General features: G+C 44.5%; 1 protein-coding gene across 2 annotated transcripts in view; it reads right to left on the bottom strand.

Moving 5' to 3' along the window:
* The window catches only part of GPR155 (G protein-coupled receptor 155), a 70,434-nt gene that overhangs the window by 28,379 nt on the left and 24,468 nt on the right, over positions 1 to 17,587 (bottom strand). For both annotated transcript variants that reach the window (XM_066575819.1, XM_066575820.1), the window contains exons 4-10: positions 14,816 to 14,981; positions 13,632 to 13,787; positions 11,289 to 11,372; positions 8,561 to 8,681; positions 6,680 to 6,764; positions 6,491 to 6,581; positions 97 to 301 (exon numbers count right to left, since the gene is read on the bottom strand). In XM_066575819.1, coding sequence (XP_066431916.1) covers positions 97 to 301; positions 6,491 to 6,581; positions 6,680 to 6,764; positions 8,561 to 8,681; positions 11,289 to 11,372; positions 13,632 to 13,787; positions 14,816 to 14,981 — 908 coding nt within the window. The remainder of the gene's footprint in view (positions 1 to 96; positions 302 to 6,490; positions 6,582 to 6,679; positions 6,765 to 8,560; positions 8,682 to 11,288; positions 11,373 to 13,631; positions 13,788 to 14,815; positions 14,982 to 17,587) is intronic.

Below are 17,587 nucleotides of genomic sequence, written 5' to 3'. Positions count from 1 at the left end.
TGGGACAAGCCCTTTAAAAGCTGCCAATTCATATTATAATTTTCAATAAAAACACATCAGCAAGTATCCTTAAACCAGACTGAAGCTTCTATTTACCCGTTCTACTGTTTGATGGTGTACTAGTCCTGATTGGACTGTCTGGCTTGGGTTCAATGGTGCCATCTCCAGTCCTGCTACTACCGCTCTGAGAGGACTGATTCAATACCTGGTAGTTTCCATCTTCTCCACTGCGACTCATGCACATAAGAAAAACGCCCGAAAGCATTATGGTGAAACACAGGACCACGGCCGTGCTGACGATCTAGAATAAAACATAAGGAGAATAGACATACCGATTTGTGTGAATAATCACATCTTTTTGGGTGTATTTACTTGTTGCAGTCATATTATGGAAACAAACAAAAAAATTAAGCAAAAACCCCTCCCTCCGGCATATGCGCAAAAAGGAGATATGCTGCCAAGAATCGTGACCCTGCAGAGGGATGACCGATCGTTCCTCCGAACATACTGAAGACGACTGTGGCATATAGGTGGAAGTAAATAAGTGGTGACTGATTTCTTATAGTGTCAATCAGAACTCGTTATAAGCAGATTATCTGCTCATTTAGAGATAAACACCTTGTACGAGTGATAAAAAAATAGCTGCTTACATCCGGAGACAGCGCCAACCGATGCATAAGCCCCGTCTGGTATTGCTGCTCAACTCCATGCATTTAATTGGCCCAGAGCTGCAAAACCACGCACAGCCAATGGACAGAATGATATATGGAATAAGCACCCATGCTTTATTAACGTCATATAAGCCCTTTAAATATTCATAATTATAGTAAGGCTGTATATAATTGAACAGGTTTAAGTGCTCTTAGAGTCAAATTCTCTATTCTTGACATTTTCCATCTTAAGGCATGTTCATCATTGCACTCCAAGGATGTTCTGAGTACAGAAAACATGCTGTTCACCATTGCCAAGAGCATCTCTGGAGAACATGCTTTGGTTGTTCTTCATTACTGGAGCACACTGCATAGAGCATACTCTGAGTGTGCCAGCTGTGCTCCATCCAAAAGCAAGGTTGAAAACAGAACATTAACCCTTTCCAATCCACTGTCTGACCTCTGAAGACATTATGATTTAAGGCTGTACAGCTCTGATGTTGGAAGACGTCCGTCAGGGTTCTCTCACTGTATATTGCCAGCCACTCTGCTGTCGGAGTCTATCCAATGTGTCACCTCATGCAGTACTGGCTTTAGCCAACATATAGCGCCGTTGTATAAAGGCAGAAAAAGAGTAAGCCCCCTAGGAAAACCAGAATACAAATTGGATTGGAAAGGGTTAATATGACAGCTTCCGATGCAATAGCTCTGATCCAATTTATTCTGCACAGACAGTTGTGCCGTGTTGAAATGGATGCAGATGTGGCACATATGTGCCAGTCAGAAGCCATTTCTCTATCTGATGATTTCGAAGCATGTATAGATGTAAGAAGTAGACGTTTGAAGTATTTGGTTGGTTCACTCCAGATTTCTTAACCCCTTAGTGACCAAGCCTGTTTGCGCATTAATGACCAGGCCAAATTTTGCAAATCTGACATGTGTCACTTTAACATGGAAAAACACCAGAAAGGTTTTGCATATCCAAGCGATTCTGACATTGTTTTTTCGCCACATGTTGTGCTTCATTTAGGCGGAAAAAATAGACCGATAGAAATTGTGTTTATTTATTAAAAGCGCCAAAATTGGGAAAATTTTGAAAAAATCGTCATTTTTTCACATTTCCAACTGCAATATCTTAAATATGTGCAAAACATAATATAGAAATTTTTGCTAAGATTTATATTTCCACCCGTTTACTTTATTTTGGGCGCACATTGGAAAAACTTTCGTTTTTTTTTAACTATTTAGGAGACGTACAAATTTAACATTACTTTTTAGCATTTTGAGGAACACTTTGTTTTCCTATACCAAGCCGAGATTGGAAAGGCTCGAGTGTCAGAATAATAGATACCCCCCCAAATGACCTCATTTTAAAAACTACACCCCTTAATGTATTCACTGAGGGGTGTCATGAGTATTTTGACCCCACAGTTTTTTTTCAGGAATTAATTCAATTTAGAGGAGAAAAAGTAAAATTTCATATTTTTGCAAATCTGTCATTTTAAAGACATATTTTTTTCCTATAGTTTACATGAAAATCAGGATTTACACGCCAAAATGGATACCCCTATTTCTCCCGTGTTCAGAAATATACCCATTGTGGCCCTATTGTTATATCTGAGTCCACAACGGGGCCCAAAATGAAAGGAGTAGTCAGTGTCTTTCAAAACAGAAATTTTGCTTGAAGTCCTTTTAGGCCCCATAGCACACATGTAGAGTTCTTGAGCGCCCAAAACCATAGAAAACCCCCACAAATGACCCCATTTTGAAAACTAGACCCCTTAAGGAATTTATCTAGGGGTGTACTGCATATTTTGACCCCACAGTTTTTGAATGAATTCAAACCAAGCAAAAGGAAAAAATTGTGATTTTCGTTTTTTCGGCAATTCTGTCATTTTAAAAACAGCACACATATGAAGGAAGACTTGCACCCAAAAATGGATACCCCTGTTTGTCCCGTGTTCAGAGACATACCCATTGTGGCCCTAATCTTATGTCTGGATACACAACGGAGCCCAAAATGAAAGGAGCGACCGGTGGCTTTCGGAACACAAATTTTGCTTGAAGTCCTTTTAGGCCCCATTGCCCACTTGTAGAGTTCTTGAGCGCCCAAAACCATAGAGAACCCCCACAAATGACCCCATTTTGAAAACTAGACTCCTTAACGAATTTATCTAGGGGTGTACTGCGTATTTTGACCCCACAGGTTTTGAATAAATTCAAGCAAAGCAAAAGGAAAAAAATTGGATTTTTGTTTTTTTGGCAATTCTGTCATTTTAAAAACAGCTTTTTTTGTACAGCACACATATGAAGGAAGACTTACACCCCAAAATGGATACCCCTGTTTGTGCTGTTTTCAGAAATATACCCATTGTGGCCCTAATCTTATGTCCGCATGCACAACGGGGCCCAAAATAAAAGGAGTAATCGGTAGCTTTCAGAACATAGATTTTGCTTGAAGTCCTTTTAGGCCCCATTGCCCACTTGTAGAGTTCTTGAGCGCCCAAAACCATATAGAACCCCCACAAATGACCCCATTTTGAAAACTAGACCCCTTAACGAATTTATCTAGGGATGTACTGCATATTTTGACCCCACAGTTTTTGAATAAATTCAAGCAAAGCAAAAGGAAAAAAATAGGATTTTCATTTTTTGGGCTATTGTGTCAATTTAAAAACAGTTATTTTTGTACAGCACACATATAAATGAAGGCTTTCACCTCAAAATGGATACCCCTGTTTGTCCCGTGTTCAGAAACATACCCATTGTGGCCCTAATAGACTTACAGGACCCATGGCTAGGCCTACAATGAAAGGAATACCCGTTGGATTTCAGGGTACCACTGAATAAATTTCAGGCCCCATTGCCCACTTATAGAGCCATTGAGCGGCCAAAACTATAAAGAACCCCCTCAAATGACCCCATTTTGAAAACTAGACCCCTTAACGAATTCATCTAGGGGTGTACTGCGTATTTTGACCCCACAGTATTTGAATGAATCTAAGCAAAGCAGAAGGAAAAAGTTACGATTTTCAAATTTTTTTGGCAATTTTTTCAATTTAAAAACAGTTTTTTTGTACAGTGCACATAGGAATGAAGACGTTCACCCCAAAATGGATACCCCCGTTTGTCCCGAGTTCAGAAACATACCCATTGTGGCCCTAATCTACTTACAGGACGCATGGCAAGGCCTATAAAGGACGGAACACCTGTTGGATTTTAGGGCACAACTGAATAAATTCCAGGCCCCATTGCTTATTTGTACAGAATAAAGATTGACTCCCTAAAAATTCCCCCCCTTCCCCTCCACGCCCTTTTTGGCATTCGCAAATCTTAGATAAAAGTAAAAATGTGAACTGTGTAGTATTTCCGAAGACAGGGGTAATTACGGAGGCTGGTTGGAATGGGCCCATGGGGCAATAAAACCGGGTATCCCCCCCCCCCCTCCTCTCATGCTTTTTGGGGGTATTTCATGACCTCAGTGGCGGGTATGGGGTGTAAAAAGTGGTGTTCCGTGAGTCTCCGTAAGCTTGATGAGGTGCGGCGGTCTCACACAGAAGGCGCTCAACAAGGTGCTCCTGGAACTGCAGGAAAGCGAGCGTTCCCGGGGCTTCTTGTAAAATACGTATCACAGGTAGCGGTCTGAATAACGCCGGGCTCACGCGGGTGCAGGCGGAATCCGCTTGCGGAGGCCCACAGCGGATCCCATCTGTGAGCCCGGCTGTGACCCTGCGTACGGCTGCGTAATGTACTGCGCATAACTGCCTACTCACACAGGCGGTCATGCACAGTACACCTTTGTTTGTATTTCCCGCACCATCGCTTAGCGATGACGCGGGTACCCGCAGCCCGTATACAATGTAGTTGCGTATGGACTGCGGGTATATCCACGACCATGGAGCACAATGGGCTCTATGTTGCCGATATCCGCAGTAAAATAGAACCTGCTGCGTTCTCTTTTCTGCGAGTGGATTACACAATTCTGACCCGCTAATGTGAGCGGAATTGTGTAATCCAATGCGATTGATCTGTGTATTACCACGGATCAGACGCATGCGGAATCCGTCATTCCTATCCGGTCATGTGAGACTGGCCTAAGGTAGATCGCTACCTTTTTATCACGTGACCGGGGACCGCTCAACGAGGCCCCTGGTCACTGCTCCAGGCTCTCTGTGACCGTTGGTCGCTGGGAGCAAGGAGATTTTAAGTTTCCTGGGCTCCCCGACTCCTGCGCATGTGTCCGGCTTTTTGCCGGCAATCGCATGTGCAGAATCCTGGAAGGTCCACGGAGGAAGATCGCGTCGGGATTCAAATACGCAGGCCTCCGGTAAAAAGATTCATCTCCTCTCACCGATCGCATCAGTGAGGGGAGATGAAACTTCAAATTTTTTTTTTTACTTTTACGTGATCGCCATTATTGGATAATGGCGAACATGTGACCAGGAACCGCTCACTGCGGACCCCCATTAAATCTCCATGCTCTTGGCTACGTTTTGTAGCCAGGAGCAGGGAGAATTTAAATTATCCTGGCAATCCACAGCTTTTGCGCATGCGCCCGCCATTTTGGCGACGGGCGCGTGTGCAGAAGCTGTGGTAAGGTCCGCGGATAAATCTGGGGGCCTTAGGTACGTACTTTCATCCTCCCTCACGGATATGATCCATGAGGGGAGATGAAACGTACGCTTTTTAAACTTTTAGAAACTTTTTTTTACTTTTTTTTTTTTTTTTACTTTTTTACACTTTTTTTTCACTTTACATGATCACTGTCATCCATTGGATGACAGTGATCATGTCCCCGGTATAATCTCTCTGCTCCTAGCTACACATGGCAGCCAGAAGCAGAGGGATTTTAAATTCCCCGGGGCTCGAGCCCGTCTGTGCACGCGCCCGATGTCAATCATCGGGCGCGCATGCGCAGACGGGGATTCGGGTCCTGGGACATCGGGACACCGCTGAGGACTGGGGGTGAGTATTTTCACCTCCCCTCATGGATCCGATCCATGAGGGGAGGTGAAACTGACTTTTTTAAAACTTTTTTTTAACTTTTTCGCGATCGCCGCTAACCATTGGATAACGGCGATCGCGGTACCGGGGACCGCTCACCGCAGTCCCCGCTGACATCTCCTGCCTCCCGGCTACCTACAGGAGCCGGGAGCCAGGAGATTTTAAATCTCCCGCGCCGCCTGGCGCGCATGCGCAGAAGACCGGCTTCGGGCCCCGGAGCGGCAGGAGAGCGGGGAGCAGCGTGCCAGACCTCGGTGAGTAATTTCAGCTGCTCTGATGGATCCGATCCATCAGAGCAGCTGAATCTTTAACTTTTATGTACTTTTATTTACTTTTTTTGCGATCGGCGCTATCCATTGCATAGCGCCGATCGCAATGCCGGGGGGAGGATGGGGGGGCTCCGAACAGCCCGGGATGACAGCTCCATGCTGTCAGCTACCTGCGGACACCGACAGCATGGAGCTGTCACGTCCACAGCCCGAGGGGCACTATTCTCTGCAGGAAGCATGTTTTTACGTCCTCAGAGAATAGAGCCCACTTCGGGAGGACGTAAAAACACTATGGGCTGGTCGTTAAGGGGTTAATGAGTGATCAATAATGTTCAGATTGTTCCAAGTAATGTCCAAATAATTCACAATAATGAGGTTATATCTGCTTCACACTTCTGGTCACAGGATGTGCGATCTGCCTGCTGGTGCTCCATCTGTTCATCGCTGCATATGCTGGAGCACGAGCACTCCAGTAGGTCAAGTGATTCCATTCTAGGACATCACAGATTACTCTAGGAGTAATCCAAGAGTGCAATGATGAATATACATTAGAATTCCCAGACTTACCTGAGCCTTCCCATAGAAGAAAGCAGAGTCGATGCTGTCCGCATCACGTTCTCCGACACTCACAAGAACACAGACTATTAACACAGGTATGCTGTAGGGGCGAAACACAAGAAACAACATGTAGATATTAGCAGGTCAACATTAAGTATCAGATGAAAAATGACACACGCCTATCCAGAAAGCACTTACCCCCACCCAGCTAAGGCGATTACGACAGTCGGCATATTCCGAACTTCTCTTTTCGTCAGTAAAAACAGACATAAAGAGAGCAAACCTAGAAAGCATAAAACCAGGATGGATTAGTGAAAAAAAAAATGCAACTTTTTAACAAACAAATTCCTATTTAAATGGGCATATCAACGAGAGACATAGATAGATGCGTAGATATTGCTAGGATACCAGCAATTGTCTGACTACGGCCCATTTTGCTCTTTTCCTAATACAGTGCCACTTCAGACGAGCGCTGCGCCCAATGTAGCAACCCAGCCCAGTCCAAGTGAATGCAGGTCTTACAGCGAGTCGGGTCAGGACTGACACGGTGCAGGAACTGCATTCACTTGAAATTAACACTGTGCCTATTCTGGAGTGGCATCGTACTTGTAAGGAGAAAAATAAAAAAAAACCTGTAAAAATCATGGCTCTACTTTCCTAACACCGCAGCCCCTAGTGACGGATTCCAGGGATCAGGATTTGCTTCACCAAATCAAACAAATATTCATTAGATTTTAGTAATAACCTACAGAACATTTATTAATACTGGCACTTGGCTTAATGAGGACATAACGGGGTCCTATGGGTCACTATAATCTATTATGCCACTTGTGCATGAGAGACCTTTAACCCTTTCCAATCCAATTTGTATCCTGGTTTTCCTAGGGGGCTTACTCTTTTTCTGCTGGTATACAACAGCGCTATCTGCTGGCTAAAGCCAGTACTGCATGAGGTGACACATTGGATGGGTCAGCAGAGGAGCTAGCAATATACAGCAAGAGAACCCCGACAGGCGTCTTCCAACATCAGAGCTGTACAGCCCTAAATCATAATGTCTTCAGACGTTAGACAGTGGATTGGAAAGGGTTCAAAGGGAATCTGTCGGCTGGAACATGCTGTTCAAACTGCCATCAGCAGGAGGAGCGGAGCAGACTGATATATAGTTTAACGGGGAAAGATTTAGTAGAACTTGTATTTTATTCATTTAAATCTCTGCACATTCTGAGCTGAACAGTCCAATGGGCGGAGCAATCAGTGATTGACAAATACCCCTATATGCACACTCCTACACAAATAGCGGACAAGTACTCTCACTGGGCTTGTAGGGATTAACCCTCTGAAGGGCGCATGCACGGAGTGCAATACATACAGGTCACAGAACTTGGAGGGTATTTGCCTTCAGAGGGTTAACCCCTACAAGTCCAGTGAGCACACTAGTCAAGGGCAGTGCTAATTGTAGTGATGTCAGGGGAGAGGCAAAGTACAGCCAGCTAGGAGGGGGAAGCAGAGAGCTGATGGCAGTCACTGCCTAGTACTACAGTCCTAGTTTTTAGAGTACAATGATGAAAACGCCCATAGTTGCACCATAGCTGAATGTTATCGAAAGTCATCTAAAAATAAAAAACTGCATTGCAATTAGAGCATGCAATGTTTTTTGTATATCTGAATGCATGAACCATGTACGTGTAACATATATAATGCTTACTAGTTTCTATAGTCAGACATTTTTGTGGTGATGCCTATATTAACAAATGTTAAAAAGCCCAGGTCAGGCATGCAACGAGGCAGATTTATGGACACTGTAGAGTCAAGTCCAGTTGAGTAAACGGAAGCAAATCTATTAAGTGGCACTAGTTCGTTATATCATTTCTGACCAGGTCCACTTTTTAATTGGCAAGAAAGTTTAAAAAAAAGTTGCAAACGTAAGTGTAACTATTTCCCCAAAATGTTTTCTATGCACAAAATGAGCCTCGTGCCCCCCCTCCCCCGTTAACCATCTGACATGAACTCTACATTTACTGATGATCTAATCACTAATTGGAGGCTGTACTTGACTTAAACATCAAAACACTACAATACCTGTCCACAGGTAAGTACTGTAGAGGGCACTGTAAAGGATCACAAATACTAGGATCTGCCCCACATTGTTCCTTTCTTTTATGATGAAGTTCCACAATATCATTCCAATGCAAGCGATAAGCTGAAGAGAAAGGAAAACTATTCAGAAAGTACTGCAGGACTGGCAAGAATGTCAGACTGGCCATAAAAGGCCTGCAAATACACAGGAGGTTCAGACCGCAGGAGGGCGAGATGATAAGCACTTCTATCAAAAATCTCCTACATATCTTGCACTGAGAATTCGTAATAAATTGAAATTTTCATGCAACATCATGGACCCTTCTCCCATCTATGGGAAAATGGAAGGATGGTATGAAGAGCTCATGAATTTCTGTCTGGATGATGAGATCTCCTTGGCGGTGCATAGGCAAACAAAAGATGTTGACACTGTGCGAGTGACAAGATATATGCAACTTTGTAGAAGAGAGGCACAAATCTCTTGAGTGTAAAGGCCCATTTACACATAACGAGTATCGCTCAAAGTCCGTTCAAACGACCGAAAATGAGCGATAATCGTTACATGTAAAACGCTGCCATTGTGCACTTTTCGTCTAAACGATGATTTTAAGGTGAACTTAAAATCCCATTATTCAGCCTCAGAGAAATAAAGTGTCTCTCAACAGACGGCATGCTGTGTTCTCCACAGGAGGTGGGAAATAAAATTTTATTCTGTGAGCAGCCCGGAGGAGAACAATGCAGCTGTGTGTACAGCTGGCATGTGATTAATCACATGCTGGGCTCTGCAAACAGCTCCTGAAGGCGCTTTTACATGCAAATGAAGATGATAAAATGTTAATGTCCATTAACACTTTATGCAAAAAGATTGCTAAAACTTTCAAACGTTTGAAAGATTATCTTTACATGCAAATGGGCCTTTAGACTATCTGCTTGAGGTTGGCAAAATGTGCGCTCTTCTATGCATACTAAATACAGGAGATATGGGTTTGCATGTATCTTAGTGAACGCAGGGTGCTGCTGCATCTGTTAGGTTTTCCTTTGCATTGCAGCCACAGCAGACGTGTAAAAGGAGACGTACTTTCCAAGGAAAGACAGGATTCTAACGTTCAAGGTTTAGAAAAGGAACGTGCCTCACTTCACTAGATTTGTGCCGTTACATCTTGCAGTAAAAAAAAAAAACAGACAAGGACACATTTCTGCTCATTGTTAGAAGGTGCCAACCAACTCGGTTTTTAGCCTTTTGGTACATAGGTAATCTAGGGATGAATAAAAAGTTTTCCAGGGCAAACACTTCTATTTAATTGGATATTAGGAATCAAAATTGCTTTTATAGCACATTGCCATCAGACTCCAAACTACCAGCAGTGATGTGAATAAAACCTGTCAGCCACGTCCCCTCAGATATGCTGCCGGGTGATACACCTTAAAGTAGTTAGCAGCTCTAAGGCACCTTTACATGGTACGACTGTCTGGTGCATAAGCGCCATACAACCATAGCAGTGGCTAGATTATCGCTCGTATGCTTTACACAGGAGCGATCATAGTTCAGATGAATGGCGGGGAAGTGGTCCAGGGATTGTTCCACCTCCGCCTCCATTCAGAGTGAACAGGAGTCACTCAGATTGAGTGGTTCCTGTTTACACTGATCGAAAACCCTCTCAGCAGTCATTCCTTTCTAGTGAGCTGAAACCGAATGAAAAGCGATAGCCGAGTGACTCTTTGCTCAGTGCGCTGGCCACGCCGGTCTCGGCAGCACCCTGGCTACGCCATTTTGCGGCCCTAATCAAAGTCCATAAGTGTAGCCAAGGGCTCACAGACCCTGATGAAAAAAAAAAATAATTCAGCCTGGGGTCGCTTTGTGCAACTTCTTTTCATGGCTGCTGTCCCTGACAGCACAGCTTGAATTCTGACTCAAAGGTCCTTCAGCTCCTCCATCAGGCCTCCTATACATGTAAATGGTCACATGATTATCAAAAAACAAAAAAGGTCTTTCAGCCTCTGTGTTCTTCTGCAGTAATCAGCTGATTGCCTCCTATCATTGCAGGCTGGTTTAGCGGCCCCCTTACTGCACCCAGGGCACATGCCCCCTGCCTCCCCTAGATAAGCTCCTGCTTATATCAAGTTTAAGCTGTACGGCCGTCACATTGTAAATACCAACTTTGCCCATAGCACCACAATGGTGGTGGTTCTTGCTTTTAGCAAACAGACCCGTGAATGGGGTATTCTGCTCTATCTGAACTGAAGACCCATCTCCTGGAAAGGTCATCAGTAGTTTATAAATGACATTCCACTGCTCGGGACCCATGTCCATCAGCTGATTACCCGGCCCACTGACACTGCAGCGGGCCAGACAGCGTCATCAGCAGTCGCTGCAGGAAGTGGGAGCACCGGCTTCACTCCCATTGAAATCAACGAGAGCCCGACATTTCTCTTATGGTCAGCATTGGATGTAATATCTGGACTATAAGAGAAGCAGGAAGTGTAAGAAAAGCGCGGAACTCCCATTGATTTCAGTGGGAGTGAATCCAGATCTCCAACTTCCTGCTGTAACCGCTGATGAGGACGTCCTGCCCGCTGCAGTGACCGTGGACTGCTCGATCAGCTAATGAGCAGACCAGTGTCCATCAACTACTTATGACCTATTCGGAGGATCAGTCATAATTTCAAATAGTGTGAAATACCCCTTTAAAAAGAGTGAAATGAGTTGAGACTCTACAAAATAGGCACTAACCTGAGCAAGAAACAGATTTGCAGTAAGCATATGAGGAAGTCGCTTATACTTTTTGCTCAGAACCAAAACACCCAGAGACCAGATCTGTAAATAAAGGACATTAACATGATATATCGGGACAATCATCATCCCAGGAACAAACAGAAAACAAAAATCTACTCTGTACTTGTGCCACTACGCATAAACATCGTCTTCATAAAGCACTGGCGTTTTACACCGCGATGCACAATATGGTGCAGTGACAACTACAATCAGGTGCAATGCTACCATAAACGTAAGGACGGAGGGTCCAGCTTGCAAGCCTACAATCTAACGATAGAACTAATCCCATTATATGAGATTGTTCTCAGTAAGAGAAACCAAGTCATCTTGTAGCTAGGATACCTTTTAATGGCTAACAAAAATACTTGATGTTAATGCGAGCTTTCGAACCAACGCAGGGTTCTTCCTCAGATTTAATTAAATAGATCCGAAGAAGCATATGTGCACATGTATATATTTCATCATGCATTCATGGTGTTATTAATTTGCACTTAAAACAATACCAGTACAGGATGAGCAGAGCAGCAAGTACTTCATTAGTCCACTGATAAGAATATGAAAGTTTTATGGTCTCTAAATTGGTGTTAGGGGGTCACCAGGCCTGTGTGTTATCTCGGCTCCAGATTTCGTATAATCTCAAATAAAAACAAAAGTAAATCAGGCAGCGCTCCTGAGATTAGAGTCAAGAGAAACTATTCTAGAAAACAAAGGGGATTAAATTTAGCTGGTGTCAGTGGACCATCCTGGAGGGGCAGCCCACCACGCCTGGAGTCCCCATTAGCGATGACACTTATTATATAAATGATGCTCGAAATGCAGATCTTCGCTGGTCACACAGACATCCCAATGGTAGGAGAGCGTCAATGGGGAGCTCCAAGTCTGAAAATTGATTGGAGAGAGTAGTAGAAACAAGGTATATAAAAGGAACCCTAGCGCTCCAGGCATAAGATCATAGGAGTAAAAAAATGGTAACTTACTTCAGAGGTTTTGTTTGTTTTTTTTGTTTACAGGGTTTTGTTTTTTTAAATGTTGATTCCTGTCTTGAGTGTCAAAGATGGTTATAAACTTGTACTCCCAAATTCTTCTATGGCGTTGAGATTAGAATTTGCCTTTTAATATAGTAACTTTCATATGTAGCGTCCTCCAACACACAAAAAGGAACTTATCCCTGTAATGTAAGGAGCTGCAAGACCTGCTCACATGTACTGACCGCAGACAAGATACACAACCCCAACACACAGCAGGACTATAAGATCCTGGGGACAATCACATGTTCCACGTCTGATGTTGTGTACCTGATTCTTTGCAGTGAATGTCCTGTTGGAGGTCTTTATGTTGAAGAAATGGGACAAAAACTGAAAGCCAGGATGAGGTCTCATCGCCACACAATTAAAGGGGTTGTCCCGCGCCGAAACGGGGTTTTTTTTTTTCAACCCCCCCCCCCCCCCCCCCCCCCCCCCGTTCGGCGCGAGACAACCCCGATGCAGGGACGTACAGAAAGCTTACCGGAGCGCTTACCTTAATCCCCGCGCTCCGGTGACTTCTATACTTACCTGTGAAGATGGCCGCCGGAATCCTCTTCTTCCGTGGACCGCAGCTCTTCTGTGCGGTCCATTGCCGATTCCAGCCTCCTGATTGGCTGGAATCGGCACGTGACGGGGCGGAGCTACACGGAGCCGGCATCCTGCACGAAAGGCTCCATAGAAGAAAGCAGAAGACCCGGACTGCGCAAGCGCGGCTAATTTGGCCATCGGAGGGCGAAAATTAGTCGGCACCATGGAGACGAGGACGCCAGCAACGGAGCAGGTAAGTAAAAAACTTTTTATAACTTCTGTATGGCTCATAATTAATGCACAATGTATATTACAAAGTGCATTAATATGGCCATACAGAAGTGTATAGACCCACTTGCTGCCGCGGGACAACCCCTTTAAAGAAAGATAGACCTAATTACCTGTGGCTGAGCATTTTTCTAGTCACATATATACATACAAGTATGTTGTGTCCATCTATATATTTATGTCCCTCGCTCTTTGAATCTATTCCCTTAAGACTGAGGAAGAACCCAAGTAGGTTCCAAAGCTGGCTGTTACATCATGTATTTTTGTTAGCCATTAAAAGGTATCATAGCTACAAGATTATGTGGTTTCTGTTACTGGGAACAATCACATTTTGCTCCACTGGCTAACACCGTACTAAACCTGTTTCTTTAATCCTATAGTATGTAACAGGAAACTGGCACCTGAATTCCACTTTAGTTAATCTGTAGGTCATTACTTTACACCCATTGTACAAACTCACCAAGGAGACCAGGCTCACAATGCTGATGTCAAAGCTGACGTTCTGCAGAGCAGAAACTAAGGGCTTCGGATCCATAGAAGGAATAGTCAACAGCCAGGCTGAGACATACATGATCGGAGCAGACACAAAGGTGCTGATCACCATTCCTGATGTCACCTGGAAGAAGAAAACAGTTTAAGACTTAACGTGGCTGCAGAAGAACAGAGATGGTCATAGTGGCAAGGAACTAACTGGAGTGACAAGGTCTTTCTTGGATTAGTTTCTTGTATAAAGGTTTACACAATTCCCCAAAACACACAACCCACATATATCAAAACGGGTGTCATTTTAGCCAAGTTAAAACTCGGCTGGGTTACTAACACGTTGCACTCTTGTCGTCTCTAACAAAAGTAACATCACTGCCATTCACTCATACGCTGGGTTCACATGGGGCAGAATTTCCATGCACGGAAATTCCACACGCGGCTTTTTATCCCACGGCTAGCCAGCAAAGTGGACGAGATTTACAAAAATCTTGTCCACACGCTGCGGCCAAGCTGCGCTGAAATTGACATGCTGTGCAGAATTCAAAGACACGGCATGTCAATTTTTTCCCCCGTTTCCACGGTCACCACTCTCCTCTCTATGGACAGAGATGGCCGCAGCGGAATGTAGGCGATGAGAGGACGCGGGTTTTGGAGCTGCATTTCTCCCGCGGAAATCTCACAGTATTTTCGTGCGGTCATTCTGCGAGATTTCGGTCTCGTGTGACCCCAGCCATACACTGCCTAAATTTGCACCAATTTTCCCAGCAGTGACAGGCAGAAGGGGCACAGATCGCCATTCTCGAGATCAGAAGGGGTCTCAGCACTAAGACCCCCACCGAGCAGCAAGTTATGCCACTCCTTCAATGAGCCATTTAAGCTGTAAACCCCAGATCAACACCTGGTGTGTCTAAAAGTGAGAACACATCAAGTGTTTTTTTTATTCTAACCCTATTTTTTATAAGGTAAATTATGCCTTTAAAAGTATTTCTGTAGAATATTGCACAATGGTTTCCAGAGACAAGGCTGCGCTCACACGTCCGTGTTTCCAGCATGTCGCGTGACACAGCAAGTGTGCAATGGCAATGTGTGGCACTAATCCCCATACACCATCTTGGTGTGCACCTAATACAGTAAACAGTAAAGTCCTAAAACACGTACAATCTCGACTTCCATGTTGAATTGGTTTGCAAATATAGCAACTCCGGGGGCCACGGGGAAGACTCCGTACAGAAATGCATAGTTTGATAAACTGGTGTGGTTGACCGGAGAGTTACTCTGATCCAGCAGTTCCACCATTTCCCTGCAGATAAGCGGTAAGACCAGCCTGGAAAAAGAAACAGAGGCAGTTTAGGGAGAGGTTTAAATGCATTTTTCAGCCGTACACATAGGAGACTACAGCTTCGTTGTTCGTTTAGTCATTCACAACCCTAAAGGCTCCCTCCCTCCATGTTTTTCGGTTCTGCACGGTTTCTTTCAGTTGTGTGATATCCCTGCCAGTATCAGCCATAGTGTCCTTTGGCGGACGGGGCTTCTTTTGCCACTTTATACACTGAATATTCAACAATAATGAGGCCTGTCAATCCACAAAACAGTCACATTATGTACAAGCTATGCTTTTCTGGACTCATGGACGACCTCCCACTCCCCATGACACTAGAAACCCCTTAGTCACCGACCTATTTTATCAACACAGCAATTTTCTTAATTTTTCCAATGCCGATATACTGTCCAAGACTACGCTTCCAAGCAACATGGCATCTGAAGATTGTCAATAGGTTACATTGTGACCCGCAACAACTGCGGCAAAGTCGTCCAGAAGATTTTTGGTTACAAGTTGCTCGCAGCTTTGATAGCAGAAAATATTGTGAAAGTTGTGTGCGACTGCAGCACACTTGTGACCGGTTTTCCATTTAGCTCATCTATTACAAGTTTTAGGTCGCGCAACTTGCCTAAAAGTGGACCGAGTGGCCAGGTAGCCCTAACTATGTGCAGACTTTATTTCTGGGCTTTAGTTAGCACATCGATGTCAACAGAACCTGTGTAATGTCTTAAGGCCCATTTACACGCAACGATTATTGCTCAAAGCTTGTTCAAATGAGCGATTATCATTCAGTGGGAAGCGAAAAACATTGCTCACTTGCCATTCGCGGTTCTTTAAGCTGACTTTTCGTTGGCGTGCAAATGATTCAAGCGCAGCGCTTCCAATAGGAAGCGGTGAGCGAGAAGCGGACAACAAGGCCGCGAGCAGGACTTTGAATGACAACCTTAGCGGTGACGCCAGCGCTCGTGTAGTCAGCCAAACGACTGTTGGCCCGTGTAAAAGGGGCTTTAGCTCCCCTTTGGTCTGTGTAATACATGGATGTACAGAACCTTCCAAAGCACAACATTTTTAAAAACCGCCTCAAGGCGTGCTCCTATGCGGACGACTAGTTTCAGCCATCTGTGTGACTAATAATAGGGCGTTTGAGCTGCATGGGGTTGTCTGGTTAGACTCCTGCTCAAAGTCTTGTGAAACAAAGTTGGTTGTACTCGAGGTTTCATCTAATGGTATAAATGCAGAAGGCAGGATGTCTGTGTGTGCATGTGGGTGGGGGGGGGGGGGGGGGGGGGGGGGTTCAGACGTAAATCAGTGCTTACTCAGGCTGAAGATAGGAAGAAGCAACAGAGGATATGAGCAAACAAAACCCCCTGGACAAAAAAGCAGAAATTGCTTTCGTGTAAGGATGTGTAAATATTTCTCCAATAGAGCAAAGTGTATTCCAAAGAACAACATTATGAAACACGAAAAGTTAGTGCCGCACGCAGCATTAAGCAGCATATGATGGGGTAGAATTGGTTGATACCCACCTATACATACATTGTGGGGAAAGCCATTTAAAGTGCATCCGTTAGCAGACCCTACTTCTATCTGTGTAAAAAACACCCCTCGCACGTCTCTGCATCTTCCAACAGGCTCTCTGATTGGGGGGACCATGAAAGGGATTGTCCGCTTACCTGACAAGATTTCCCCTATACTGTGCTAAAATGACAAAAGGATGAGTACTTACCCCTCTAGCACCGCCATGGTCCGGCTGTTTGTTATGGCAATCAGAGGATGCAACATCACTGGACTCCTGGCATCATGGTGCCCACGATGCGAGTGCTGATGCCAGGAGTGCAGGCAGTAATGTTGCAGCAGTTAGGAGTCTTCCATTCATATCATCTGTCATAATAAACATAGGGACCACGGCGGGGCTGTAGCGCTGGATCACAGTGGTAGAGAAAGGGAAGACACTGAGCATTTTGCCATATTACTATAGCTTGTGGTAACGGGAGGAATCTTGTCTGGTAACCAGAAAACCCCTTTAAAATGCTTTGGAGGGCTAACATGGAGGCAACAGCTGCTGGTATGACCATTCATTGAACCGGTTGGCATAGAAGCAAGTTTTGTTCATACTGCCGTTAGGGACTTTTGGGGCAATTTACTAAGACCGGCATTTCCAACGCTAGTCTTAGTATAATTTCCCCAAGCTCATGCCTCTTCATGTATCAGGCACATCCCATTGTATCTGGGCGCCTGTCAATTATAGGACAGGTCCGACTTGGGGCTCATTTCTGGCATAATTTACAGGCAGCTTCTGGCATAAATTATACACGTGTCAGTAGATCCTGGCGGCCATGCCCCCTTTCAGGCCCCACCCACTTTCCAGGAAAGCAGGGAGACCAGCGCAGAAAGATTAATTGATGGCAAGAGTCAACAGCCTGCCATATAATTTTTGCTATAAAGGACAACGGAAACAATTCTAAGTTATTGGGGTCCATCAGGTGCTGCTTGGATTTTTAGCCAACAGAACAAAAGCAGATGTGACTTGCGATGTGAATGAGAGCCATGATACAGATGTGAACAGACCCCAATCCCTCTCTGTCCATTCTGTTTGTTGAAAAGGCTTG

The sequence above is a fragment of the Eleutherodactylus coqui genome, chromosome 8, assembly GCF_035609145.1.
Source record: "Eleutherodactylus coqui strain aEleCoq1 chromosome 8, aEleCoq1.hap1, whole genome shotgun sequence".
In the NCBI taxonomy this organism is placed as follows: domain Eukaryota; kingdom Metazoa; phylum Chordata; class Amphibia; order Anura; family Eleutherodactylidae; genus Eleutherodactylus; species Eleutherodactylus coqui.
The sequence above is the reverse complement of the archived record's forward strand: the minus strand, read 5'-3'. Positions and strand labels throughout refer to the sequence as shown.